The sequence below is a fragment of the Zeus faber genome (genome assembly GCF_960531495.2).
Source record: "Zeus faber genome assembly, chromosome: 12".
NCBI lineage: Eukaryota > Metazoa > Chordata > Actinopteri > Zeiformes > Zeidae > Zeus > Zeus faber.
In genome coordinates this window covers 18,150,797-18,178,683 of record NC_137196.1, presented here as the reverse complement: position 1 = coordinate 18,178,683, position 27,887 = coordinate 18,150,797, and the positions used below count along the sequence as shown (strand labels likewise).

Genomic DNA, 27,887 nt, shown 5'->3' with positions numbered 1-27,887 from the left:
GCGGTCTACATCCACACCCACACCGTCAGTTTTCAAACTGTAACTCTGCAGATAACACCATGCATCGATCTTACATGTATCAGGGAGAAGAACTAGGTATGAAACTCCTGTTTGATTATCAATTAAAATTCAGTTAATTTTCTGATCTGAAATAACCGCTGACATCACAGTGGACATCCTCCTTGGTGTTTTTGGGGTCTTTGGTGTCATGGAGTGCACAATTACATACCGTGTGTTCACATTCACAACAAAGTTCCGATTTTATTCAGAAGAATGCCATTTATCGAATGCTGCAGCTGTCATGTGAACGCCATTTTAGTATTATCTGCTCCACAGCCCAGATGGAGCATCTTCCGATGGACGGACCTAAATGACGTCATCTTTTGATTGGCTGTGGCATGTTTTCATTTACCTTAATCGTATTGCTTCTGTGATGGCCAATTTGGACGTGCACCAAAAGGTCAGGAGATTTACGCCACGGGCATCTGACCCGCAGACAGCTGATTCACCGGTTGTACCACGGTGTGTTTACATCGACGTTGACCAAGGAATCTACACACTACGATCAAATATGAAGACCTTATTCGAAATATCATCTTAATATGATTAATGTACACAGGTGAACTCGGCGACAGATGATTGCTGCCCGCTAACTGGGAGAGTAATACGCTGAAGTGGGAACGCATTTATAAAATGAAAAGGTTTTTAATTTAGCCCGGTGGTGCAACATGGCGGGGGTTCTCGTTAAGAAGGCTTTCAGGAAAATTATGCACATTTTGTTTATCTCCACACGAGTTGGCCTTTACCTACGCATCTGAACATGGGCAGGGTGACTGCCTGTTTGTGTTCATGTATCAGTTTTGTTAAAATTGGGTTTTCTCCTTCTTCTAAATCTGTTCCAGGATGTGCTGCAGTTGAACAATGACATTTTAGATTTTGTGAACTAACTACATTATATTTTAATAATATTGGAATTATTTAGAGCTAAGGGATCTGTTGCTATCCCTGCCTGTGTCCATGCTATCGTGTACATAACAAAATGTATACACACCGTCAATACCTAGCAACCATACTGCCACAGCCTTTTAGTTGATCTTATGCATAGAGCACATTTAGCATATTCTGTATACTTTGTTTTTTTAGATTGTTCAGCTGTCTTTTTATCCTACTAGTCTAGTCTTTCTGTGTAAACACCTTCTGATAGTTAGATAATTCGCTATTTGATTGTTTCATGAATAATAACTGTCTATCATTTTGCTGATGAAAGATCAACTCCCACTATGTCCACTTACATGGAGGAGTTGACGGTGGTGTAGCCCGAGGGACACTCTGGGATGCACGCCCCGTTGTGCAAGACATACTCGTGGCAGTCCTGGGCGCTGTATTTCTCCTTGTACTGCTTGCAGCGATTGTGGAGCCCCTGGCAGAAGGCGAAGGAGACACATCGCCAGCCCTTGAAGGTGTAGTGATCGGCAGGGCAGCGCTCAATGCAAGTGCCCTGGTGCTGGAGGTGGCGGCACGCCACGCAGTGGCCAGCCGAGTCTGGCTGCAGGCAGCCGCCGAGGCACTGCTCGTGGCAACACTGGTTGTCCCTGGTACAAGCCCGGTGCTTGCAGTGAACAGGGCACACTGAAACAGAAGAGGAGGGGCAGAGGGAGAGGTCTGGTTAGGCAGTATAGAGAGCATTAATTATTCATCTAATAAAGTGAAGTTAATTACACAATAGATGTAGTTTTTAGTATACTTAATACCAAATGTATTTGCAACGATACAGTGAGAACGGTAAACCAGAAAGTTTAGCTTTGCTGCGCCCCCCCCCCCCCCCCCATCACACACAGCTGAAAGACTGTGTTGCAACACAACCATGTGATATTACAGGGGGGTGTCTGTAAACTCTTGGTGAAATTGGTGAATACTTTACTCTGGGGGCTTGTACACACCGCAAAAAAAAAAAAAAAAAAGGATAGCAAAATTGATTTATATTTTTTTGTTTGCTCCTTCAAACATGTCCTTTTGCTTGAAGAGCTCTGTATGGCTTTGAGCATACTAGCGCCATAAATGCAGATGTCTTTGATGTCACATACTGTCAGACTACCACGACAGGGACTGAAATCCCCCTTCTGACCCTCAATGCACATCAGTAGCTTCCAGCCAGTAGGGCAGAGGACCATCTGCCACCGGCCAAAAAGCAAACTTATGTCAGCAGAGTTTCACCACCGACTGACAGGAGGCAGACATTCAGACAGAATGCACGTGAACGATTGAGCAAAAGAGAAATACTCGACTGCAATTTTCAATTCCCATTTTTTAAGAAAGCAATAATACGTTTACGACCGCAACCTGTTAAAAAGCAGCCAATGCTTCGATGCACTTGTACTAGAAATGTAAACAGAGTCACAGGATTCACCAGCGTTATACAAGTGAATGGAACGGGCTGCTGGGCTTGACCTTTATCCTGCAGGCCATCGCCATGTCAAACAAACCCCTGTACTTCTGAAGTAACGGAATACAACTTTTACACTGGCCTCTTTCTAGCAATGTGACCTACGCAAGCTCCCTGGGAGCAAGCAGATAAAACAAACTGTGTCAGGGAGCTCAGACACACACACAAATATTTAACAACTGTTCGTAGAGTATGCACGCTCTCATTGAGAAAGGGAGAAAACTCCAACTTGCCGTCTGTAAGTAAGGGTGTGTGTCCTGAGAGAAAGGTGCCCCTGTATAAATCAGTCTATTACAAAAGAGTCATCGCTTCGGATTGGCAGGCCTGCGCCACGTCTGTGTGTGCGCATCTCGAGCGCCTAGCGTTGTTTACGTCTGTGTTTTTGTTTGCGTGCAAACAGGGGCATTAGTGCACCTGGCCCAAGGCTGCTGAGCGGTAAATACAGCAGACTGACCTGTCCAGTGGGATTAGCCTTCTATCCCAGATTAGCATCGACCAGTAGCAGGAGGGGAAGCCAGGGGCTCAGGTTAGGGACAGGTCACAGGTCAAAGCGTTAGGTAAAAATATATCCATTATGCCAGTGCTCACCATTTTTCACACACGGGCAGAGGCATGTGTGTCCTGCAGGTCCGAACAAACAACACTTATCTGCAGGCAGAATTGGTGGGGGGCATTTAGTTGATCGTAGCTAAAGCGATGGAGATGCACAGTACATTGGCATTGTAGCCAGATGGTACATTTGAATGGAAACACCTGCTATTCCTGCTCCTTAGTCATTTACAGAATATCTGTGTCAACGAGCTATGGTTTTCGCTCAACTCCAATTGTCCAACTCTGCTAGAGTTCAATAGTGTCACAGCAGCCATGTGACACGAGATCAGCCCTTAGTGGAACAAAACAACATGGACCCCTGTCCTCCTGCATTCACAGAGGTAAGCCTATCAAACGCCTGACCTAAAAGTATGTGCGTCAGTGTGTGTGTGTGGTAAGTAATGTGAGAATGGCGGTCTGGGGGGGTGGGTACAAGGGGGCTACAATCCCGGGAAAAACTAATGATATAACCAACTTTCTTCCACATCAAGAGTACTGCATGCTGCAGAACTGGCTCCACGCTGGATTCGAAATGAGAAACTGAAATTAAAACTCCAACTGCATTTTTCCCCTCTGGTTTTATTCCATCTGTTCTACGTTGGTCTATTGCAAAACCCACCCCTCCCACTCGCTTTACCTCGAGGCAACATGCATGTGAGCACACACACACACACACACACACACACACACACACACACACACACACACACACACACACACACACACACACACACACACACACACACACACACACACACACACACACACACACACACACACACACACACACCACTGCTGGCTGATCTCACTAACTCCTGATCCCCCTGAAGGGCTCCATGCCGCAGCACAGCCTCAGCAGCAGATCCTCCCTCAGCTTTAACCAATGTGTTGGCTAGCCGTTGAAGCTAGCCATTCAAAAGGCCTCTCCCATCTCCAAGGAAGAGCAGTGCTCAGTTTTAACCCCTTGCCCCCGCCCCCCTCCCCACGCCTCCAAGCCAAGTCAGACAGCGGCAGGAGCAGAAGCAGCCATGGAAGGTATGCGGAAAACCGCCACGAGAGCCACATAGTAGCACAGGCTGGGGCCGAGCAGATTGAGAATGCAACATACTTCTCTTCGCTCTCGTTCTATTCTTTATTTGGATCCCCAATTCGCTTCCTCACCGTGGTCTCTAGTCTATTCGGAGTCCACGCTATAAAAGTAAACAGCGCTCATTAGAGCACAGGACCAAACGGCAAAGAAATAAGGTAGCTGAAAGCCTGAGCAGAAATCAGATCTTAAGAAAAGCAGAATGAATAATGAATGGATCAACGTCACGTTCTGAGCAAGATAAATACTAAAACAAAAAGGTCCAGTAGAAAAGAAGACGAGAAACAGCAACGACGATCACAACAAAATATAAAGCTATTGTTTCTACTGTTCGTCAGGCTTTGTTTTGGTGTCCCTCGCCGTCAGGAGACAGTCAGTCTGAAAGCGACCGCAAACTGAAGGCGGCTCTCGTGAAAAATCTAAGAGGCCTCCTCTAAATATGTTCCCAAGTTATGCACTGCAACACGTGCGCTCTCGACGAATGAACAAAAAAAATAAATAATAATAATAATACAGCGGATCGAACTGAGTAAATGATAGACGGCATTTTGAAATGAAACCTTTGAAATGGTTCAGCAAGCAAATAATTGAGCTCAAAAAACGTCAGTGGGTGTGAGGGAAAATGTCTCTTCCTTGCAAAGTCAGCATTTATAGAAACCATGGAATAAAGTGCTGAGCCGCAAAGTGGCCTCTTGTTTGACTGATGTCTAAGAAGCCGCTTGTTTAGAGGGTAAATAGAAGATTTTAGGAAATACCTGGGGCTAATGCGGTTCAGAGTCAGACGATGTCGATAAATGCCAAGATTCAGACAGTCAGATTCAGTCACCAAGTAACTCCTGACTCACACAAGGGAAGCAAAGTCAAAGTCAACATCCGCAGACAGATATTGTGCACACTACGCTGAGCAGAGAAGTGACTCAAGTTGCCAGCACTCAGAGCCGCCAAACACACTATTGACCTGAGAACAATGGCGGTGATGCGCGGTCCAAAATGAGTGGTAACATATCTCACGGGTTTTCACATTGACAGCAGCGTGAGAAAGTTCCGAACAGCCTGAACAGCTTTGTTGAAATAGATTCTGAGATCACCGGAGTGAAACAAAGGGATCTGAATAATTTTTTTTGCAACCACCATATAACCCCGGAAAGCAGCAAATATTTTGGCTTCTTTCGGACATGTTCTTGCAAGTGAATCTTCTCTGTTGCCATCTGGGCGTTCCCACTTGCACTGAAAGCCATAGATCTACCGGCAATGTTCCGTGTTGGCGTCATGTAGGAACGGGATCCGGTGTTAATGTTCCGTAAAAGTCGTTGCCTAAATCTCCCCACCCTCGACCTAGTATCGTTTCTGGGAAAATGTCGGTATGGCTGTGAATGGAAGTGCGTTGGAATAGAAGCAGTAACATTGCCGTAAAGTAGGGGTGGAGCCAAATCCAATCCATCTTATAAATATTTATTTTGTACAAATATTTAAAAAGTTATGTTTTCGGGAAGTGGGAAAACAATAAAAAAACAAAACAGGTGCCTGACCCGAACTGTGGTGCTTGGATGCAAAGACGAGAAAACAGAAACATGTCCAGTCTCTACGGAGACAGGTCTTTATATTCTTGAATTGTGTTCTTTTTCCTCTTAAAAATGCCACTACAGTAAGGTGTGCAGTGCGGGGACATCGGGCACAAGCGCTTCCCTTGCCCGCCGGCTGCACCGGAGGGCAAGCCAGAGCCCGGTTAAGATGGGAAGCGAAGGTCTCAGAGCCAAAACCAAACCAATTGAGATCATACGTCCGTTGACCACAATCATCTATATAGGAACAGACTCCATACAGAACTATTCCGTAAAGTTTATTCAATGTCAGCAATGACCAGCTTGAACGTTGTCACCAGCTCATCGCCTTCCATAAACTGGCTTTTTTGGAGGCAAATATTGGATTTTTTGGTGGGTGCACTGACATCACAAGACAACAGGCATCCACACCTAACAGACCCAACTGTCTGCCACAAAATAGAAGGTGTTAACTGCCTCTTTCCATTCTCGTCTGGCGCTCTGGCACCCTGGTAAATGCACTTCCAATCTCCAGCCTCGGCAAAGTGCGGCAGGATCACAAGACGGCTGGGGAATAAATTTTGCGGTAATGTCCGATTCTTCATCTCATGAGGAGTTTTCCTTGAATGGCAGACTCAGGCACACAATCAGACCCTCAATCCCCCCCCTCCCCAACGCAAACAACAACAATAATCCAGCCCAGCTCGAGGCCCCTGTGTGAGAAGGGATGAATACACACAGTCAGAATGATGCCAACTCGGTATGGGAGGTGACGGAACAGATTTGCGCAGCCAGCCAGCGGCTAGCTCCAGCAGCCAGCTCCAGCGACGTGGGGTGTCAACAAGGCAGACAGAGTGCACATTACAGGCAAGAAATGGCGCACACAAAACAGTCCCTTGTCCTAGACATTTCTGGAATCAATATGCTAAGTGTATGGAGAATTCAAAGAATCTTGCATCTTTATTGTGCCCACTAACCTCAAATCATATGAAAGATTAACGATAAGAATTTCATATAATAATTCTTGCTCTTTGAATTAAACTAAAGCCCTCCTTAAATATTCTGTCGATTGTTTTGTTTGTTTTTGGATTGGATATGTTAGATCTGTTCTGACATGTTGGATATGTTAGATGGCTATCAAACTATAGCATACCCCTTTGTGGTACGCCAGATGACTCTGGAAATTTGCTATCAGCATTGGGAAATTTAAAAAACAAAACTAATACGAGAACCGCTGCGTCTCCCGCCACCCCAGTATCAGAGATCCCCTGGTGCAGCCTTACATGTCGCATCCTATTGTTCAGACTGATGGGCCATCAGCCTCCATCACCAAAGATACGCAGAGTCGAAGGGGAAGGGGCCGATATCGACAGCTCTCCGGAGTCTGGCGGCTCTTCCATGAATTCAAGGCCATCTGGTTATTTTTGTGGTCACGCATGGATGGACTGTACAGATTGTACATGCGAAACTCTTTGCATAACCGGACGCGTCCATCTTGAATTACCTGAAGGGCACGGCGCAGAGTTGCAAAATTGGGAGGTGCGCGCCCTCTGGTAAAATTGCGGTGCCCTGTCTGGTGGAGAAAGAAAAACCTCAAGCCCAATTATCTTAGTTATGTTTGTTTTTCATTTTCCATACAAGTAGGAAAATAAGGATATTATTATCATTACATTATTATTATTATTATTATTATTATATTAAATGATCAAAATGATCAGATTTGTATTATTTGGGATTATTAGTTTCTCTACCCAGCCATTGTGAGAGCCAGACGGCCATGTGCAGGGTACCACGGTGAGATCATAGCTTGTTGTGGTACTTGAGTGCTTTGGCATGATCAGAGGTGGTACTTCATCCAACAGGTTTGAGAACCACTGTGTTAAATGATAGAATCAGCCCATTAGACTCAAATCGGAAGGTGCAATTTAATGGTACTAGTTGGAATTAAGATGAAAAGAAAAAGGAAATTCACACTAGCTTGGGAAATTAAATTATTGATGAGAAAATAGAATTAAGCCATATAATATGTCTTATCTGATGCTATCTTACATAGATAGCATTTCATGTTTGGAAGATACTTTTGGCTGGAAGATATTGCTGAAAAGTCTGCAAAAACAAAACATCTAAACTCTAGCTGGCTCTAATCTAACTCTCTTAAGATAAATATGTCATGATAACTGACTACTATGTCTCACATTAGAGACCAAAAAACAGATTTTTCATTCATTCCTCCCAATCTTGGTTGGAAAAATCAGCACGGCAATGAAATCCATCAATGAATACAGTTTACCCTCTACATAACGGTATTCAATAAAATCCACTTTTGGATTACAGGTCGTTCAACATTCAGTAGTACACCGATCAGCCACAACATTAAAATCCCTGCCGGTGAAGTGAATAACATTGCTCATCTAGTTCCCAGTGGCACCTGTCAAGAGGTGGGATATATTAAGCAGCAAGTGAACGGTCAGTTTTTGACGTTGATGTGTTGGGAGCAGGAAAAATGGGCAAGCGTAAGGATCTGAGCAACATTGACATGGGCCAAATTGTGATGTCTAGACGACTGGGTCATGAAATCCCCAAAATGACAGGTCTTGTGGGGTGTTCCCGGTTTGCAGTGGTTAGTACCTACCAAAAGTGGTCCAAGGAAGGACAACCGGTGAACCGGCAACAGGGTCATGGGCGCCCATGGGCTCATTGATGCACGTGGGGAGTGAAGTCCAGCCCGTCTGGTCCGATCCCACAGAAGAGCTACTGAAGCAGAAATTGCTGAAAAAGTTCATGCTGCTATGATAGAAAGGTGTCAGAACACACGGTGCATCACAGCTTGTTGTGTATGGGGCTGTGTAGAGGCCAAAATGTAGGTCAAAATCTGTCATTTTTGAAAATATGCGTAAATATGCTTCAGCAGCATTTTGATCGGTAAAGGTAGGTAAGAGTACGTTGTTTCGATAACTGAGTTACCACGCAGTTATGTACTATGTATTATATTACTGCCCAAGAATTTTATCAATATAGCACACACTTTGATGAGTAGATAAAAAAAACAAACAAAAAAAAAAAAAAAAAAAGAGATGATGGGAATTAAGTGTCAGCTCTGATTTACGGTATTACAGGCTTGCAGATTGGGGGGAAGGAATTGATTAGGACAGGGAAAGGACCGATTGATCCGAAGCCATAAAGGTCAATGGAGACCTATTGACGCATGGCTCTGAGCAGTGTTGCAATCACAACTCGTTCTGTTGAGCTACATTCACCATATAGAGCAAGAAAGAGCTTTTAGTCTGGAATATTGCACTTAAATGGCTTAAACAAAACTCGTGGACTGATATGAAAGTTGTTTTTTCTATTTATCGTTAATTCAGTGGACGCTGTTTGGTGCTTGTAGCGAGGAAGCAGATGGAGGATTTGGACATGGTGGCGCACGTGGCCCGGTGATTAAGTTGTGGCTCCAGGTTATTACTTGCATTACTAAAATTAAAATAAATAATAATAAAAAAAAGTATATATATATATATTTTTTTTTTAATCATTGTTTTACAGAGCTACCAAGTCTCATGCATTGGCAATGAGACTCATGCATATCAACCAGTTCACACGCTCGTATTTCTCGTGCTGAGAATCCCAAAGTAAGTAAAACCCCCCGCCCCTTTGTTTTTTTCTTTTTTTAAATTCTACGCATGTATTTCGTGACTCACACTTGCTTGGTGGCCGCCCACCATCAACAATGACGATAATATTATGTATCACAATATTTTGGCGGGACTGCATTGATATATACAATTTCAGATATCACCGAGATCCAATGGCTCCGACCACATTCGGAGGTGGTCTGGGCCGCTAAAGGCCACATTATTTTAGCAGTGTGCACGTAAATGGGTCCTGGGCCACATAGAGGGATTGCCTACTCAAATGACGTCCTCTGCGTAATCGGCAGTACGTACTCATTCGCGCGCCAACGTTGTGTCATATTAAAGTGCGAAACCACAACAAGAAGCCACAACAGGCAAAATTGATTCTCCAATGAAGGAATAAGGAATAAACCCAGTCTGTATTGTTTTGATTTTGCCTGCACGCCAAGGTCTTCGCATTTGGTCAGAAATGATGTACGTGTTAAGGGGAGATCTGATGACAAATGGTTACTCGAGGCGCATTTTAATGCCGGATGTGAACAGACGTACATAGAACTGTCCACTTGTGATCAGATCGCCAAGATGCATATTAATGCCAGGTGTAAACAGGCTCTTAGTTTGAGTACTGTGTCATCACTATAATCTATCAATTATGATTGAACTCACTCAGAGGAAACAACAGAGATCAGTGCTATGCTTCAGAACAAGAAACAACTAAACATGTTGCACATCAACATTTTTATTTAACACGAACATGACTTCAAAAATGGAATGCCTCCATAACCTCGGCTTATTTGGCACATTTTCCCATGGTTACCATTCCTGGTACTTGTCAGACGATCTGACTCAACCTGTCTCAGTCGGGTGCTCAGCTGAGACTGGGCTGGCAACAGGAACTGTAAACAATTTCATTAGCTGTTGAGCCTCCATTAATAGAACAAAAACACACAAACAGCATGGAAAAGCTTTGTTTTTTTTTGTTTTTATGTCGCTCTGCTGCTGCTGTGCAATGGCAGGATATCCAGTCTATCCGTGACTGGAATAGAGATGGTAAACACCGCGCCACTCATTGATGAGAAACTATGTTGCCTGCTTGACAGGCAGGTGACGCACAACTCAGCCATGACTTCATAATGTTTGGCTTAAGAAACGTCCACAGCCCCAACCCCAGCTTCCATCACAGAAAAAACATCTGTGTAATTTACTGTATGCACAACCATATATTTAAATGTAATATATTGTCCCTCACCATGGCAGAGAGGAGTGTTGTCATATTGCTCGGGCAGTTATTTACCATTTAACATTGCATTTTTACTACACATTAAAGAAACAATACACCAAGCTCTAAAGTGAAAAAAGTAATAAAATGACAGATTAACTGCAAAAAATATGTAAATACAATCTAAGTTCATTGTCGGGCAATGATGCTATACTGAAAAAAATTTGCCCTACGCCACAAAAAAAAAGTACAAGACATGATAAACTACCATTCATTCAGCTTCAAGGTTTAGCACTCTTTTAGATTGCCTTGTCTGAGTTTCAATGAGCCTCATAACATAATCATTCTTCTTTAGATTTTTTATTAAATTAAAGGACTCAATGCTTGGCGTTGTGTCAAAGTGAATTGATGTTTTTTTACTCAATGCACCCCTATGACGTAATCTAGAAGTATTATAGACAAAAGCCTACGACCATGCTGCACTCAAATGAGCAGAAAGTCTTCTTTTAAAACATTCTATTTAAACTATTTAAACTATTTAAACGTGGCACTGCGTTCAGGCATACACTGCCCCCAATGAACTCCAGAAAATGCAAATAAATGAATAAAAATAGATAAAAATAAAAGATGTTGGACAAAAAAAACCCCAAAAAAACAACAAACAAAATAACATAACAAAAGGACAAGGAGGGGTTTAAAGGGTTTTTTAAAAGGGCGCTTAAGAGGAGTTAAAATGCGTCTTTCCCGAGAGGCCAATCTAAGCAGTGATAAGCTGTTGTAAATGGAGCGCCTGTGCCGTGTGTGCGTGGCGCTGAAGAACTGCCTGTCTGCCCAGCTTTAACAAATGCCTAAAATGTCTGGGATTCCAGGGGAAAGGCTCTGGCAGTTAAACTGTACGAGCTTACAGCCTGCAGTGCTACCAGACTGAGTGCTCCAGCAGTTAATTCAACTCAATTGTGTGTGTGTGTGTGTGTGTGTGTGTGTGTGTGTGTGTGTGTGTGTGTGTGTGTGGGGGGGGGGGGGGGTGCGCGCTGCATTATGGATTTGTCCTAGTAGCCCTCAGCGTACTGTACTATGAAGATTTGCCAGGCCCGGGGACAACGGGTGGAGGTTTTTAGGACTTGTATGCATCCTTCTAATCTTGTCTGACATGACTGCAGCATGCGTGATTGCGATAGGTTTTAGCCGTCAATCAAGCGAAAGTTCAAGATCCAGAGTAAGTGCATCTCCTCAGGTCGCACATCACGCAAAGTCGCGAGCAGACAATAGGACCGCAGTTACTCAGTCATTACTCGGATGCGTCCAGAGTGTCTGACCCCCCCCCCCCCGACACATATCGGTTTCTGGTTACAGACAGCCAAGTGGCTTCTGCTTTAATTATTTTATTCGGCCAAACAAGTGAATAGAGTACAAGTGAGAACAACTCTTCATTTGACGCAACTTTCTGGTCGAGGTCAAAGGCTCAGTTTTAAAGGATATAAAAAGAAAAAAAGAATGGGGGGGGGGGGTGGCTACAGAAACAGAAATAGAAAGAGAGAATGATTCATACGCTGGCAGGAGGACAGGACGGGGCTTGGCTTTCAAACACGTGTCGTGTTTTAGGAGGCAACACCGGGGGTAACTAACACACGGGCCTCGCAGGGCCGTCGAGATTGGCTCTCGCTGATGCTCGACATGTCAGCGAGACATCAGAGTGCAGGGTCCTCACTGCCTTTACAAGGTGAGAGCACCCCCGAATCGGACGGCGCTTTCAATCCGCACGGGCGTCGCCGTTCACGTCCACGCAGCGGAGATTGACGACACCGCCGGTCCTGCAAATGTTTTATGACGCCACAGGTCGCTTCCCTTCCAAAATAATATAGTTCAGTAACAACAACCTCCCCCCCCTCCCCAGACGCTTTTTACTGGAGGCTCAGTTTGTCCTGTTTAATGCCCCGGTGACCTCCGGGGGTCACGTGATGATATTTCGGTCTTGTAAAACAGTCATCACGACCGAAGCAGCGCTGCAGGCCCGCGTGGCCATTCATAACCTCTCAAGAAGAAGCGGTCCAACAAAGGCAGGAAACAATCTGCGAGAACCTTCCACGAACTCCGGTGACAAGTATTGTTCCACGTGGAAGATGGACTTGGCGCCAGCGCTGGCTGTGTGAGCGAGCTGCTGCGGGGGCCACAGCACAGGGAATACCGTCTGGGGTCAATGTTGAGGTGAAACACATGTACGCAGCATGGCCAGTGACCCAGGTTGCCTTCCGCTCAGGGCTGTGGGGGTTGGGACTGATGTCCGCTGCTCCTTTGACACAGCGCGTTCAAGGCGGGGCTGTGGCCCCGTTATTCACCCTCGCCATTCTGAGCAAAACTACAAACACGGAATCGGAGGGGCGGGCGTTGTCGATCCGGTGACGAGGCAGTCACAGAGCCGAAAGAGGGCCGAAAACGACATCTGTGTGAAAGGGACAACCGGCATGCCGGGACAGGGGTGTGACGTTTTGATGACCTTGTTATGTGTGCGACCTGCCGCCGTGACGGTAAATCGTAAGTCATGTTATTTGAAGGTTAAAGTCAAGTCAAATTGAGTTTAAGTTAAAGTATTTTAACTCTTTGCCGTGTTGCACGACGCAAGGGAGCAAAAAGTCATGAGTGGTGCCAGCGCACACTGCATTTGTTTAACACCGGAGCTTGACCGCCCCAATATGGTGCCCACGTCGGACAATATTAACCACAGAAATACAGGGAGAATCACGAACCTGCTTGTGTTTTTCGATCGATTTTCAAGCCGTGACACCCCTAATAATAATAATAATAAATCATATCATTAAATATGAATTATTAAAAATAAAAGAAGGGCTTCTATTGCCAGTGGAAACCAGGTGATCAGCTTTTGATCACTCCAGATCATTGATGTCCGCTGCCTGACAAGTATGTTATACGTCACACGTAAGGCCGGTGCTGTGGTGTTAACCGTCACAACCCACAATCACGCCTCTTGAGTCCGGAAAGCCGGCATGCTATGATAAATCACACGCGGCATTAAGCTGTTTGGCAATTGGCCGTGGTATTGACGGGTCTTCTTTACGGCAGTATTGCGGGATCTCTGTAAAAAAAGCGGCTCATGAGTTCACCACCGTGTTACTCTCCAGTTTCCTAGCAGCACAGACTAAACAATAGTCGGTCAACACACACACACACACACACACCACACACACACACACACACACACACCCACACACACACACACCCACCCCTTGCAGTCATGGTTACGTGTGCACAGGGCGATGTACTTAGACACACATACACAAACAGAATTGTGCATACGCGCAATTGCTCCCAACCATTCACAGAGCATGTCTAGTGATTAGTGGAAACAGATGCATGACATCAGCCGAGAGTAAATTTGGACCCTCCATATAGAGCGAGGTCCGCCACAAGTCCCTCACCTGACCTGACTCGGGTTGCTGTTTGGAGAAATTCTCCAACTGTAACAGCCTGCATCAAGCCAACCATAGTCTCCACATGACAGGCCCACAGGGGCACAGACATAACAAACTGCGAGAATGTAGAAGGCTGGCCAATCAGAGATTAGGGCGCAGCCTCTGCCCGTCCTCGAACATCAGCCGCCCACCATCAGCGCGTATACAAACACAGCGTTTGTGCTAATTAAATATGTAACATGTTTTATTAACTAAACACAAGCAGGAGCTTCTGCAGAGGACAAGAGTAGACAAGGTCCTTACCCGCTTGCAACTGTGTCTCTCAGCAGGGCGTCTAATCTCCTTGACGGGCCTGATAATGAAGCTCATGTGTGTAAAGCGTAAAATGTGTCTAATACGTTTAATGCTCGCCGCCTGGGAAATTGACACTCCTTCAGATCCTTCTGTGCTTGGCAAGAGGCCTCAATGAAAGCTGCGGTGCTGTGCAAAAAAATAAAAAATAAGAAAAATAAAAACCCAAATTTGATTCAGAAACATTCAAGTCATTTTTAAATGGAATTCTGTGACAGATCAAAAGATTATACCAACAAAAAATAAAACCTTCTCAAACTTAGTGACTCACTCCTCCAGGACATCAAGTGATGTGGAACCATTGTATAATCAATGTCATCTTAATTGTATGTTCTCCTATATTATTACTAAATATTATAATCCCAAAAGCAAGTTTAAGAGGGCTGCCAATTTGACCAACTTCATTTCAAATGAGGTTTTGAAAGTCCACGAAAAATGTTATTTATTCCCACTGCTCACTGTTCAACAGTGCTCAACAAAGAGAAACGACCTCGACCACAGACAAAGTCCAAACATGGTATGAGAATAAACAACAATAAACAACCCTCTGAGCCAACAACTAAACATGACACATGGACAGGGGGTGATCGGGGAGAGTGCCACAGAGTCCCCATCACGCCGAATAGTCGAATATTCGCATTGAACAGTCGAATTCTGAGTCGGGTACAGCCCTAGCCAATTCAGATTTTTGTTATCAATTCGGACTGAGACATTGAAGGAGCACGATCACGATGAGTGATTTGACTTGAAGAACAGAACACAATGTTTTTATTTGCTTCATATAGAGGAACGGCTCCCTCTCCAACTTCTCCATTAAGCATCAGAGGACACACAGAGGACCCAAAATGTACTTGTGTTTTTTAGCAACAATATCATTATTTTCTGCTTGCATGCATGATCGGAATGACAGATAAATAGATCCAGGGCTATTTTTTATTATTATTAATTTCCCATTTGTCCTCAATTACTTTTAATATGTTACATGTTAATGAATAAGTGACGTGTATTGTATGGACTGACGTTATTGGTTGTGAAAACTTTTACGACCCCCTTCTTTATCTGATTGGCTAAGCGACCATAATGTGACATGGACGAGTGCCGCCGCTGTGGCTTTCGACTAAAACCATCGACGGCGAGTCGCACAGGAGAGGAAAGCGGTGGCGGAGAATTTCATGCCGCGCTCCAAACCATGACGTTTAGTGAGGGCGCGTGCGGCAGTTCTGGAGCACCGGAGGGCGGACATTTCAATCCGCAGCTCTCGCGCATGGCACCGAAATGAGGCGCCGAAATCAGCATAGCGAGTCAGTCCGGTAGATACAGATCGTATAGGAACCGGTGCCATATTGGTAACGGGCTTCGGTACCCAATCAATATGTGATTAATAATTAATTATCACACAACACACCACACTACAACACATGCACACGCTTTTTGAAGGTGGCCGGTGAAAGGAGGCCTCTGCATTTAACCCATCCTGGCTTGTCCTTCCTCCGGGGGGGGCAGCCAGGAGCAGTGGGCAGCTTTCGTGGACGCGCCCGGGGACCTGGTAACGAGTGTCCATCGCTGGTCAGATGATGATGTGTGCAAGTTTTTTTGGTGGGGGTCCTTACTGACGTTAGGTGGAGGAAACCCCATGTGAGCACAGGGAGAACATGCAAACTCCACACAGAAAGGCTCCTATTTGGGAGATAAACCCGCCGGAGCACGGTGCCAACAGGGCCTCAGGCCGGTAAACACTACGGTAAACACTTATTTTTTTTTTTACTTTTTAAACGGTAAACATTTTTTATTTTCACGTATGGAAGGAATTGTCACTCGCTTCCATGTCATTCTTCTCATGAAATAGTGCAAGATAGAAATGACATACTAGCAGTTTGGCGCTGGAAAGAAATTGAGACTTTGGGGGGGGAATCCCTGGGTTCTCGTTGAGCCACAGCCAAAATCCCCTTTAACCGTGACAGTTTCACTGCCAAAGCGGCTGCGTCAAACAGTCATTAAGCAAATCTTCTCAACTCTAAACGAATGTAGGTGAACCACAAAACTGACACCGAAGAACAATCAAAATGTTTGTGAGTAGAATTTTCAGCATTTGTTACCCTTTTTCCACCATAAAAACGTAAACAGAATCTCTCTCTCTCTCTCTCTCTCTCTCTCTCTCTCTCTCTCTCTCTCTCTCTCTCTCTCTCTCTCTCTCTCTCTCTCTCTCTCTCTCTCTCTCTCTCTCTCTCTCTCTCTCTCTCTCTCTCTCTCTCTCTCTCTCTCTCTCTCTCTCTCTCTCTCTCTCTCTCTCTCTCTCTCTCTCTCTCTCTCTCTAATCTGACTATTCTTGCAGAGAGAGAAAGTCAGAAATTCAATGTCTTTAGAGAAGTGTTTTCAGCCCAGGAGGATGGACCTTTTGGCAGTATTCTGTAGTTGGTGGGATGGAGTCTGTGGATGCACCATAGTGTGGCTACGTGAGGCCAAATCGATTCATCTTTGGTAATGAGCATCTACAGCAACCCTGTTCCACGACCCTGCTCACACAATGCTGTGATAGAGGGAGGGGGCAAATTAGCAATGGCTGGCAGGGGTTACGGCTCAAATTACCCCAGTTGTAGAAGTTGGGAAAGGAAATGGGTTGTAACACCAAACATGGGCGCTAAGCCAGACCGCATGGCCGTGCAGCTTTGTTTCTGGGGTGTACAAACCGCAGAGTGTGTGTGTGTGTGTGTGTGTGTGGTAAACACTGAACATGGGTACCATTTTGTCACTACCTACACAGCACCCACAAATATGGAAATAAATACAATTTTGGGTTTAAATGATTTTTTTTAAAATAATAATAACACAATTACCATTGGAAAAGGTTTATTTTAACACAGCTATTTGAATTGCAAAAAAGTTTAAAACAAAACAAAATCTGTTTATTTAGTCCAGTTCGGAATTAAGTTGGAAATGTTATATGGAAAGTACCTCAAACAAGAGACATTAGCCATATCTGAACAAGGCACTGAATCCATTTCACTCAGTAGTGAGGTTCTAGCTGAGGCTTAACTAGTCTTTTCATGCTTAAGTGAATGTAGGCCAAAAACCACAGACCCCAGACCACAAGATTACAGGCTCTTGCCTGTGCCGACTGCAGGACCTTGGTAGGGGATCAGTACCTTGCCAGCTGACTTCCAAATTGATTCTTTGCAAAGAACGGCATGTGTAAAACTGTTTCTTGGATCACCGCTGCTAGGAGGCCTTACGTAACACCCCCCCACCCCCCACCATCTTCACCACAGCTTGACGACTCCTTTTGAGGCCTCTGCAGTCACTCTTTCTAGGTATTAGCAACAAATGAGCATGTACACTCAGCACAAATGTATTTATGGAAAAAACAGAAGAACGCATTTCAGCGGCAGGGAGACTACAGGACATAGTCGAGGCCAAAGACAATAGTCTGTGTGCAACCTATTAAAACACACAAATAAACGCTGGAGAGAGCAGACATGCACGCAGGAGAAACCAGTTTGATGATGTGTGTTGGGTGTTGCGTAATGGTGAAAGGCCAAGGAGTTCAGACGGCACCCATATGCAAAATTCTTCTTAGCACTCAAACTTTAACTCTTTGGCAGTGTAAAAATGGTTGGGCTTGTCATCAAAGATAAAAAGTCACTTCAGAGACTTTAACCAAATTTTCCCATGAGCTGTGCTCAAGAGTCCAATGGCCCCAAACTTTGCACAGATCCCGTGATGGCCACTGCCTATTTAGAGAAAAATGTGGAATGGTGTCTGTTATCGCCCTTGGCCTAGCTCCTCCACAGATCATGGCTATCGTTCCTGTCCAGCAAAAGCACACATTCACCGTCTAAGTCGTTGCATCCTACTAATAGCTAGTCTTCACAACTTTGACACAAAAACTCAGCCAATTTCTCAAAGCATAAGCACTTGACTCACCCCTGACCTCTCAATTTCAAAATGGACACATATGCAACCCTGCCGTCCAATAATCACCATTAATATTTTTTGTTCGTAAGATAAAATTGTTAATGCTTTCTTTTTTCAAATCTTACCGTCACAGTAGGGCTGCTCAATCATGGCAAAATCATAATCATGATTATTCTTTGTCATCACGATTATTTAACACAATTACTCACTGACTTTGGAAACATCATTCAACTTTATTTTAAATAATTCAACTGATAAACCGATAAAATAATGTATGTAAAGAAATGTGTATGGAAAAGAAACATTTCCACTGGGTGGGGCTTTAAAAGCACACACATCACAGACACAGACGCAGACACACACACAAAATAAAAAGATCATCATTGTCGTCTGAGACCAGTCCGAAAAGTTCCCGAATCTGCGCTCTGCGATTATACGGGACGTTTGGGAACGAGGGACTCTCCCCGACCGTGTCAGACCAGACGTCACTGAAAATCAAAGATTCTTTCTTCAGTTGCATTCCATTTGCGGGGATGGGGGCCACACCGGGCTCAGGTTGGGAGAGTTGGTGTTTGAGGAAGCTCCGGGGTATCTCATCCCTACTGTGCTCTGCCTGGCCGGAGAGCGCCGCAGCCAGGGAGAGAGCGGAGGAAAGCCCGACGCACCCAGACTCCAACACCGGTCAGAATTAATGTTTGATATTAACATGTGTAATATAATATGTGCACAATGGATCGGCGCGGCTACTCTTTATGGGATTCAGACATGGAAACCCCTGGTGAAGTGTCCCGTAGTTCAACTAAACATGCCACATGGTACGGTCACACCGCCAGCACACATGCACTACAATGGCCTGGCTGAGAGTGAGTTTGGGGAGGGGCGAAAGCACACTGCTGTAAAGGAAAGGGGTGCGCTGGATTTACAACACAAGACAAATCAGAGCACCATTGCAAAATAATTAGCATATAAATCCTTGAGTTATGGCCAAAAACGTGCTTTGTGAGGTCTCAGTGACGGTGACCTTTGACCACCAAATTCTAACCAGTTCATCTTCGCGTCCCGAGTGCATGTTTGTGCCAGATGTAATGTAATTCCCTGCAGGCATTCCTGAGATATCATGTTCGCGGGAATGGGAGAGACGTGAGGTCACACTGACCGAGACCTTTGACCACTAAAAAAGAACCAGTTCATCATTGAGTCCGAACGGACCTTATACTTAAACTCTTGTAATTGTACTCTCAATTCAAATGAATAAAAGGGATTATGGAAAGGAATGCATTTGTGTGATGTGGAGAACATATTTGTTTACCTTTTCATTTTCGAAGATAGATGAAATCCAAATATCAAATGTATCCAATTCTCACTGCACATGCACAATTTTTTTCTTGATCCGACAGGCATACACGACACTACAACAATCACTGATGAATAATTCAAAGCACAGCAGTCATCATATAATGATGGAAAGCCTGGTAAAAAGAGTAAAGATATGGCAACCAAAGGGAAGGCCGCTTACTTCTTTGACAGTGCTTCTGCGTCCAGCAGCGCTCGCTGAAGTGGCCGTTGATGGTGGTCGTCTGGCAGGTGGTCTTCCCCTCGGCCACCCCCGGGCACACGTCCCCACACTCCCTGTCGTTCTTGTTGGCGACAATGTAGTTGTCCTCCACCGAGTCCAGGATCTTGGACCAGTCGAGGGTGGACAGGTAGCAGAGGTCCGGGTTCTTCTCGATTCGCACGGCCCCCCTGGTGATGTTCATCAGGCTGTGGAGGCCGATCTCATGGAGCTGGAGCATCTCGAACACCACCAGGGCGTAGTTGAAGAACAGGTTGTTGCCCCTGATGACGGTGAGGTTCGGGAAGAGGTCGTTGAGGCTCTCCATACCATACACCCTGAACAGGAGGAGGTAGTCGGTGACCACCGTCAGCTTGGGGAAACTGAGGCCACGGAAGTCTTCGTGCTTGGTCTTGAACATCAGCAGGATCTTCAGGTGGCCTTCGATGACGGTGCAGTTCTTGAGCGACTGCATGTTTGTGACGTTGTTGCGGATGTCCTTGCTCGAACAAACTGAAAGAGATGGAGGAGAGAAAAAGGTAAACGGGGGGCTTTGGTGAGCGCCTGGATTGTGTCATACACATGTTAAGACACTGGTCTGGTAAATTAAAAGTAAACTACTGTAATAACAGCTTAGGCTGGACCAAAAGCCAAGCTTCTCTTGATTTACCAAGCCACTTGAAAGGGGAATATACTGTTCTTTCCATTTTGCAAGCAACTACCACATACTTTCATTTTTTTTTTTCCAACCCTAATGTTGTGTTGATAAAACATCAAGAAATGTATTCACACAGGGACTTGTGTGGATTAACTTAAGGAAAAAGGTTATAAAAGCCTGGATGTGAACAAATCATTTAATCAGAAAGTGTTGACGGGACCCATTTATCTTTTAAGTCCTTCATTGACCACTATTAAATGTGCCACTCGTGTGACGCAAGATGTCCGCACTTCAACCATTATTTTGAAAATAACATTTTAAAGGAAGTTTAAGATGGTCTAAAGAAGGGGACAAAAAAAACCTGACGATTTAATGAGAGGGATATTGCATGAAAAATGTGCGGTTATGTCCCTGGCTTGATGAAAACCAGGCCTCTTCACAGACACTTTGTTTGGCAACCACATTTCTGGCTTCAGGCCACAGTCAAATATGGAGTGCTATCATCAGTGTCTAGTTGTGCTCATCCTTGGCTACTCCTATTAGGTTAGTGTAGCCGCTACTGTAATTTAAGACCGCTTAAAAAACATTAGCTAATGTATTAAAAATACAACTTTGTAACAACACCATTTAAGATCCTGTGGTCATGTATCCACATAGTAGATTTTATGACCTTGTTTAGAGATGCAATCTTTATCAGTAAAATTAATTAATTCACTTTATAACTGTGCAGCTGGGCAAGGTTTTCCCACTCAAGCTATGTACAGCAATTACAAAGCGGAACACTATAAACTAGCCTAGCCAACCTTTCCATTCTCCAGTAACTGCAGTTAACGTTGATTGTGGGAAATAGTTAATTGCGAAACATATTTTAAACAAAATGACTTTTTCTGTGACATAACCAAAGTAAAAAAAAAAAGTTTGTATTCCAGTTGCAGCTTTGGGAATGCCCAATTCTACAGTTCATAAGTCATAGGTGCAGCTGGAATTACGCTGCCTTATGAGAAGGAGGCATTTGTTTACTATCCAACGACCACTGAGCTGTCGATGTCAAACCAAGCGGTTAACCATGTGAAGAAAGGGTAAATGCCTATGCCTAAAACTCTTTATGGCACCAACTCACTTAACAACTTTTGCGGCAGAACGTTAAAGCAAAGAAAGGCCCATAGAGCCTAAAATGACTTACTTTAATGATGACAAACAAGCCTTTATAGCCAGAATGTTAACAGCACATAAAAGAATCTAGGCTTGGTCCTGCAACTGCTCAGATTATTTAAAATAAGGACAATAAGGATTTCAATTGGAAGCTATGAAAGGCATCTCGTCAAAAAAACAAAACACACTTTCTTACACTGAAATTGCTTCACAATGCAATCTGCAGGCCTCTGTGGTCTGGCAAATGTTGCCTCACCATGAGCATGAAAGCCATTCTGCAAACCTGTAATTTCAACACATCCATGTCCAAAGTAAACACTTCCTATCAGAACGTGGTTTACGGAAGTGTGGGGCGGCCAGCGGAGTGTGCTGCAGGTGTAGCTTATTGGAGAAGGAATCAGTTACAGATGCATGACCTCTGGAAAATAATTTCCATCAATATGCTCTCAGTTCTTCAGTGCTTTTCAAACACAAGGCCTTCCAAAAGAGGAGGCTCCAAGTGTTGGACACTGGGTGGGATCTGGGAGGTGGTAGTAAGTTAAACCAGCACCAGTAGAGACAGGAGTGCCGAGTGACCCATTAGAGAAGTCAGGACATCACAGCTTGGTAGGTGGAGGCTTCCATCACTGTACACTTTTGGCCAGGCCTGTATTTTTAGCGCTGCATTCCCAACAGAGAATCTATTACACTCTGTCCATACAGATAGTGACTTGCATTGGATACTGGAACGCCACAGCCATAGTGTGCATGTACGGAATTCTAGAACAGTGGGAAAGACGGGACGAGCCGGGCTGGTATCTCAGTCAGTGCGATCATTAGACTGAGAAGGAAGTTGTGGCACTGGGTGGGGAAAATTGAGAAGTCATTTAGGTGGGCATATATCTAAATTCATCGCAAGCATGGATGTTATGATGTGCAAAAACATCCTTTAAGGACTGGTTTCCTCGAGAGTAGAAAAGAGGCTTGGCTCATCACAAGCAATAGGATTACCATGGTAACTTGAATGGCCTATGCTCTTTATTAACTTTCAGTGCATAGTACGCCATGAACCAGAACAGACTTAAAAGACACTGTGCTTAAGAGCATTGATTTGAATCATGACAACAAATTTTTGCTGACCAACAGGATCTGATAGAAATATACTTTAAAGGCCAATTTAACGTAAACGGAGTGATGGAGGTTTTCCTTCTCGGTAACATCCGATAACATACCAAGCAATTTCAATTAGGCTGTCTCTGGGGCTTTGTGGCATCTCTTGTAGATAAAAAAGGTGGTGATGACTGGCAGGGAGAGAGCTCCAAATCGAAGGTTAATGGTTAGTCACAAGATGTTGCTAAATTAAACTCAGCAGGTGCTGAAACCAACGTGTCTTGGAGAGGTTTTGTTTTGAGATCAATGCAGCATGCAAATCAACTGTGAACATTGCAGGCTGTAAGCAATGCACAATATTCGCTCTGAGAATGAGCAGTATCAGGACTGTATATGGTGTTTTTAACTGAGCATTATGAGAGTTAAATGCATATAGTTAAACGGCTCTTTCTGCTGAAGTGGCGAACAGCAATCACCGGGGATGTCAGTCTTGTGATGGAGACAGATGGGTCAGTGGTTGCACGTCCATCAGTGTGCGTTATCGCTGGGTCTCCGAGCGAGCTGAGGCCTCAACAAGTGTGCAAAAGAACACAAACATTGAGTCATTGCAACACTTCTCTTTTTCAAGGTTTCGCTGCAGTTTATTTTTTTCCAACCGATGCTAGAACTGTGATATGCAGTACACAGAGGTCACTCTGAAACATGTTCCCCATTGCTTAAGCCTATGTGATGAACATTAATATTTATCTATTTATATATATAATATTTTCAAACATTTCACAATAAAAAATAAAAATAACACTAGTACTATAGTTGGTTATTTTTGTGTAGAACAAGTATAAACAGTATTCTTCACAAATAAATAATAAAAGTAAAATATCTTATTGAAATAAAACCTCACAAACCAGTGCATGTGTGCCTTTGCATTGTGAACCTGAAAGTGGGTGCAAAGCATAGGCCATCTCTTACATAGCGGGGGAAACATTTTCCGGCGGCAGGAGACGGAAACAAACAAACAACACAAAATAAAATTGTAAAACTTGACCTAAAAAACAAAAAAACAAAAAAACAAAAAAACAAAGAGAAGGGCTCATCACCCAGCGAGACTCTGTTCCCTTCATTCCTACAAAAGAGACGTTTAAAAGAACCGGATCGTTTCGTGTTTCTATCGAAAAGCCTCACATAGCTGCGCGCGGTTGAAAAAAATAAGAAATAGGCCCCTCGCACAAAAATGGAGAAATGCTGCATGACTGTCGTTGCCGGTGGAGCCGCAGCAGTGGATTCAATGGGAAGCAGCACTTATTGCACACCGCAGCGCTGCGCCAACGCGTCCGGTGGACTTTTACCATGATATTATAATGCCACGGATTACGTGTGCGTATTGAACCGTTGGGGGCGTACCGAACGGTTCAATAACATACCGTGTACCGTTGCATCCCTAGTTTGAATAGGTCTGGGCAGTCAATGGGGCTGAAATAATGATAGAGGCCTCCTATTTCTCAAACAACCAGATATGAACATCAGTTGATCGGTAAAAATACAAAACAATTTGGTTGGATACAACCCTGAGGAAAAGCCCCACAGAGTCAATGCCATATCCACAATTGTATAGAATATACTATAAATGGTTCTAAGACGGAGGGGAAGGCTGTTGCAGGAGGTTTTAAAATATATGTCAGCTGTTTGGTGACATCACTAAAAGATTTACGATAAAGTGCAAAATGCAGTACGTGGTAACAATTATCTGATCAAAATTATTTGGGCTGACCATGATCATTTTTGTACAATCATTACATTCCACAATCATGTTTCCATCCAAATGTCAAGTGAATTTTAAATCCATGTGAGAAAAGTCACTAAATACAACACAAATTTGTTGGCTACGTCTAACAGTTTTCGGTTTTTTTATACCTGTATTAGACCTTTATTACCTATCTAAGTTCCTATGTTTAATGTCAATAGATAGCTCTACTGCAAGAGGAAGACATTTATAATATAAATATATTTATATATTATCATATAAAGATAATATTTATATTATAAATGTCTTATATTATATGTTTATATTATATTTATATACATAATCATATAAAGATAATATTTATATTATAAATGTCTTATATAATATGTATATATTATATTTATACACATTATCATATAAAGATATAATTTGGTTGGACTACGATAGTTATGTGCATTCAAGTCCAAAGTCACCAAAACAAGAGCCACAAAACCCCGGTTTCATTAAAATATGCAGTCTGTGTCTGTGTCTTGAGTAGTAACGGCTCTTGACACAAAGACATTTCGGTGATTCACCTGCTGCTCTCACTTCCCTAGTCATTCTAGTTCAAAGTGCGAGCTAAGAACACAAACATATTTTTTTGTTGTTGTTTATTTTACATTTGCAAGTAGTAGTAGTTTGTCAGGATATGTCAGAATTCCTAACAACTCAATCAAAATTGCAGAAATGGAAAATCTTTAGGGCATAAAGGCCATTGTTGACACAGAGCTAATTATTACCTCCAAAGTGTAAGAGTACAATAACAGGGACATGTACTTTTATCAGGGGCACGGTGTCAAGGGTGTAGATCTGAGAAAATAAAGCTCCTTGGCAGACACCCTTGTCGTGTCAAATTGATGCCACGAGGTATTGTTGTATATCCACACATTCTTTTAAGTGTCAACCACGGCTCAAGGCCATTGTTGAGGGAGACAATTGCTAAATCATTATTTTGTATGCATGCGAAACAAACAACTTGACTTTGGTGCTGAAGGCGGGATGAGACGTGTGTGTTGTACGTAATCAACGTGACCTAAGTCGTAAATCACAGGTGTCCAAACTACCAGACCGCCCATGTCAAGAGCGATATTTAGCAACCGGCTGGCGGCAGCCCCGTCGCAACAGGTTCCTGCCTCACCTGACACCTGTGACAAAGGAATGCCTGTTAACATGCTTGAAGAGAATAAAAATTGACAAGTGATACAAACCAGTTGGACTACCTAGAGTAACCTCCTGCGAGATCAGACACGCGACCTGAAGTGAACCAAACTGGCAGTACCACAAGGCAGGCAATAAATTACATCATATTTAGAGGGAGGGTAGAATGTGACAGGGACTAGTGACTAGAGCACCTTTATCGAGGAGAGTGATTTTATCCAGCGACTCTTTGAATTGGATGCTGGAGTTAGCGTACACTGTTCTCTGCAGAGATTTTTCACTTCTATCAGTTGATCATAAAAGTGAAATTTACATGAGAACCAGCTACTGGAAGAATTGTCGCCTTAATAATTTCTTCAGGCAAAGCTCGGCTGTTATTAACAAGCACTTCAGGTGTTTCATGACATCGACATAGGTCAGTCTTGCTATGTAAACAACCTGTGCGCGTGTGTGGACCCAATTTTGTATGTTGTTTATGATTTGTGTCCTCACAATCTCACACAAACAGGTCTGATGACACTGCCCATTTTCTCCATCTCTCTAACTACTACTGTGATGTAAATTGCGTATATAGAATTTACAGGACAGGTCTTAGGATTTTCTGATGCAACTATAGGAATAGATTTTAGTGGATTCGACTTTCAAGACTTTAAAAACTGCCTGCGGCCGATTAGAACTCACACGTAACACGGACTCAACAACAAATGAAACAAGAGCTCCCACAACAAGCATATAAATATGATTTCTTAGGCTGCGTGTGTGTGTGTGTAGAGAATGACAGCTGTACCATGTGGTGGATTCATCATCATAACACCGTCCAACATGAGGTTGGTTACGCTGCTATTTTCAATGTAATCAAGCAAATGGTTTAGGCTGAAAGCAAAGCTCACCCGGAAAACCCTCATTTCAATTAACTGCAGCATTTCTGAAAGGGGTCAAAATTCCCCATCAATTATTTTGGAATCGCAACGATTTTACAAAAAGATTGCGATCTCGTCAAATGATTGCGATAGTTGTGACAGCTCTACTTCGCTCTAATAATAATAATAATAGGATATTATTATTGGATTAGAACTTCAATCTCAAAAGAAGACATCGACAAAACAATGTGGAATACCGTGGTTAACATTTAGGTACGGTACTTGGTAGTGACGTTTTTCTTTCAGACAATCAGGCGTTATAATGTACTAATCCGTCAAACACCCCACGAACACGAACAACGTCTCCCAGTGCGCTTCTCCACTCGTGCAGGGGGTGTTTACCGAGCTGCGGACCTGCCTGACGGGACACGGGCTCATTCATTCAACCTCAACTTCCCGCTGGCGGACCGAGCAACGATGCCCAAAAACGGTTATTTGGGAAAAGGGGTTGTTTTGCTGTGGTTGAACAACAACAACAAGTTGTAATTGACTTGGTTTCATCGCAGCCTGTTGTTTTTTTTTTTACCTTAACTCCCAGACTAGAGGCGCAACGACAGGCGTGTGTTTGCCAGTCGTGCGGACTCAGATGATACGCGTTCACCTTTGTTCTTTCCACGGTGACAGCGTCGAACACCCACCGTGACGCTGTAAAACTACACAGATGTCAATAACGAGACGGGGATTCCGGGGACAAAATCCCGTTAAGAAACGGTGAGATGTGCGGTACTTTGGGGGCATCCCGCCGTGCTGACTTACTCTCTCCGTAGGTCTGGGGTCCGCTCCACAGAAGGCACGCCGTGGTCAAAAAGACCACGGGGAACGTCCGCAGCCGCATGCTGGCTCGGGGTCGGGGGGAAGGAGGAGGAGGAGGAGGAGGAGGAGAAAGGTCCGGGATCCGAGCTGCAGGATAAGTCTCCCGGTTGTGGCGGAAAACCTGTCTCGGGGAAGCGGTTTTGTTACGCTGCGGCAGCGAGCACAAATAAAAACACAAACACGCATCCCAGGAAATGGGCGGAGGGACTGTCCAACGTGTTCTCAGAGAGATGCCGTTAGCTGCCGCTTCACGGGGAGACGCCCGACGCGAAAGGGGCAAAACATGGATTCTGAAATGTGCATTCGCCCGGCAAAAAAAACAAACAAACAAACGAACAAAACAAACAAAAAAAAAAAAAAAAAACGAACCGGGTTTGGTCAACAGAATTATCTGTTTCAAATGTCGAGAGGGGACGCGAGGCGGCCAGGCAGCCGTGCGCTAGCGCTAGCAGGGTGCTAAGGCTAACGTTAGCAGGGTGCTACGCTAGCAGCGCCCCGATCCACGGATAAAGTTGGTGCACGTGGGGGAGCCGGCCGGGGCGTCTCTCCTCGCTGCCCGTC

The 27,887-nt window shown here is 44.1% G+C and overlaps 1 protein-coding gene across 1 annotated transcript in view; it reads right to left on the bottom strand.

The window, feature by feature from the left end:
* The window catches only part of insra (insulin receptor a), a 47,679-nt gene extending 20,260 nt beyond the window's left edge, over positions 1 to 27,419 (bottom strand). The window contains exons 1-3 of the mRNA XM_080011158.1: positions 27,270 to 27,419; positions 19,721 to 20,269; positions 1,293 to 1,629 (exon numbers count right to left, since the gene is read on the bottom strand). Of these exons, the coding sequence (XP_079867284.1) occupies positions 1,293 to 1,629; positions 19,721 to 20,269; positions 27,270 to 27,348 (965 nt within the window). The 5' untranslated portion in view covers positions 27,349 to 27,419. The remainder of the gene's footprint in view (positions 1 to 1,292; positions 1,630 to 19,720; positions 20,270 to 27,269) is intronic.
* Between the last annotated feature and the right edge of the window lie 468 nt (positions 27,420 to 27,887).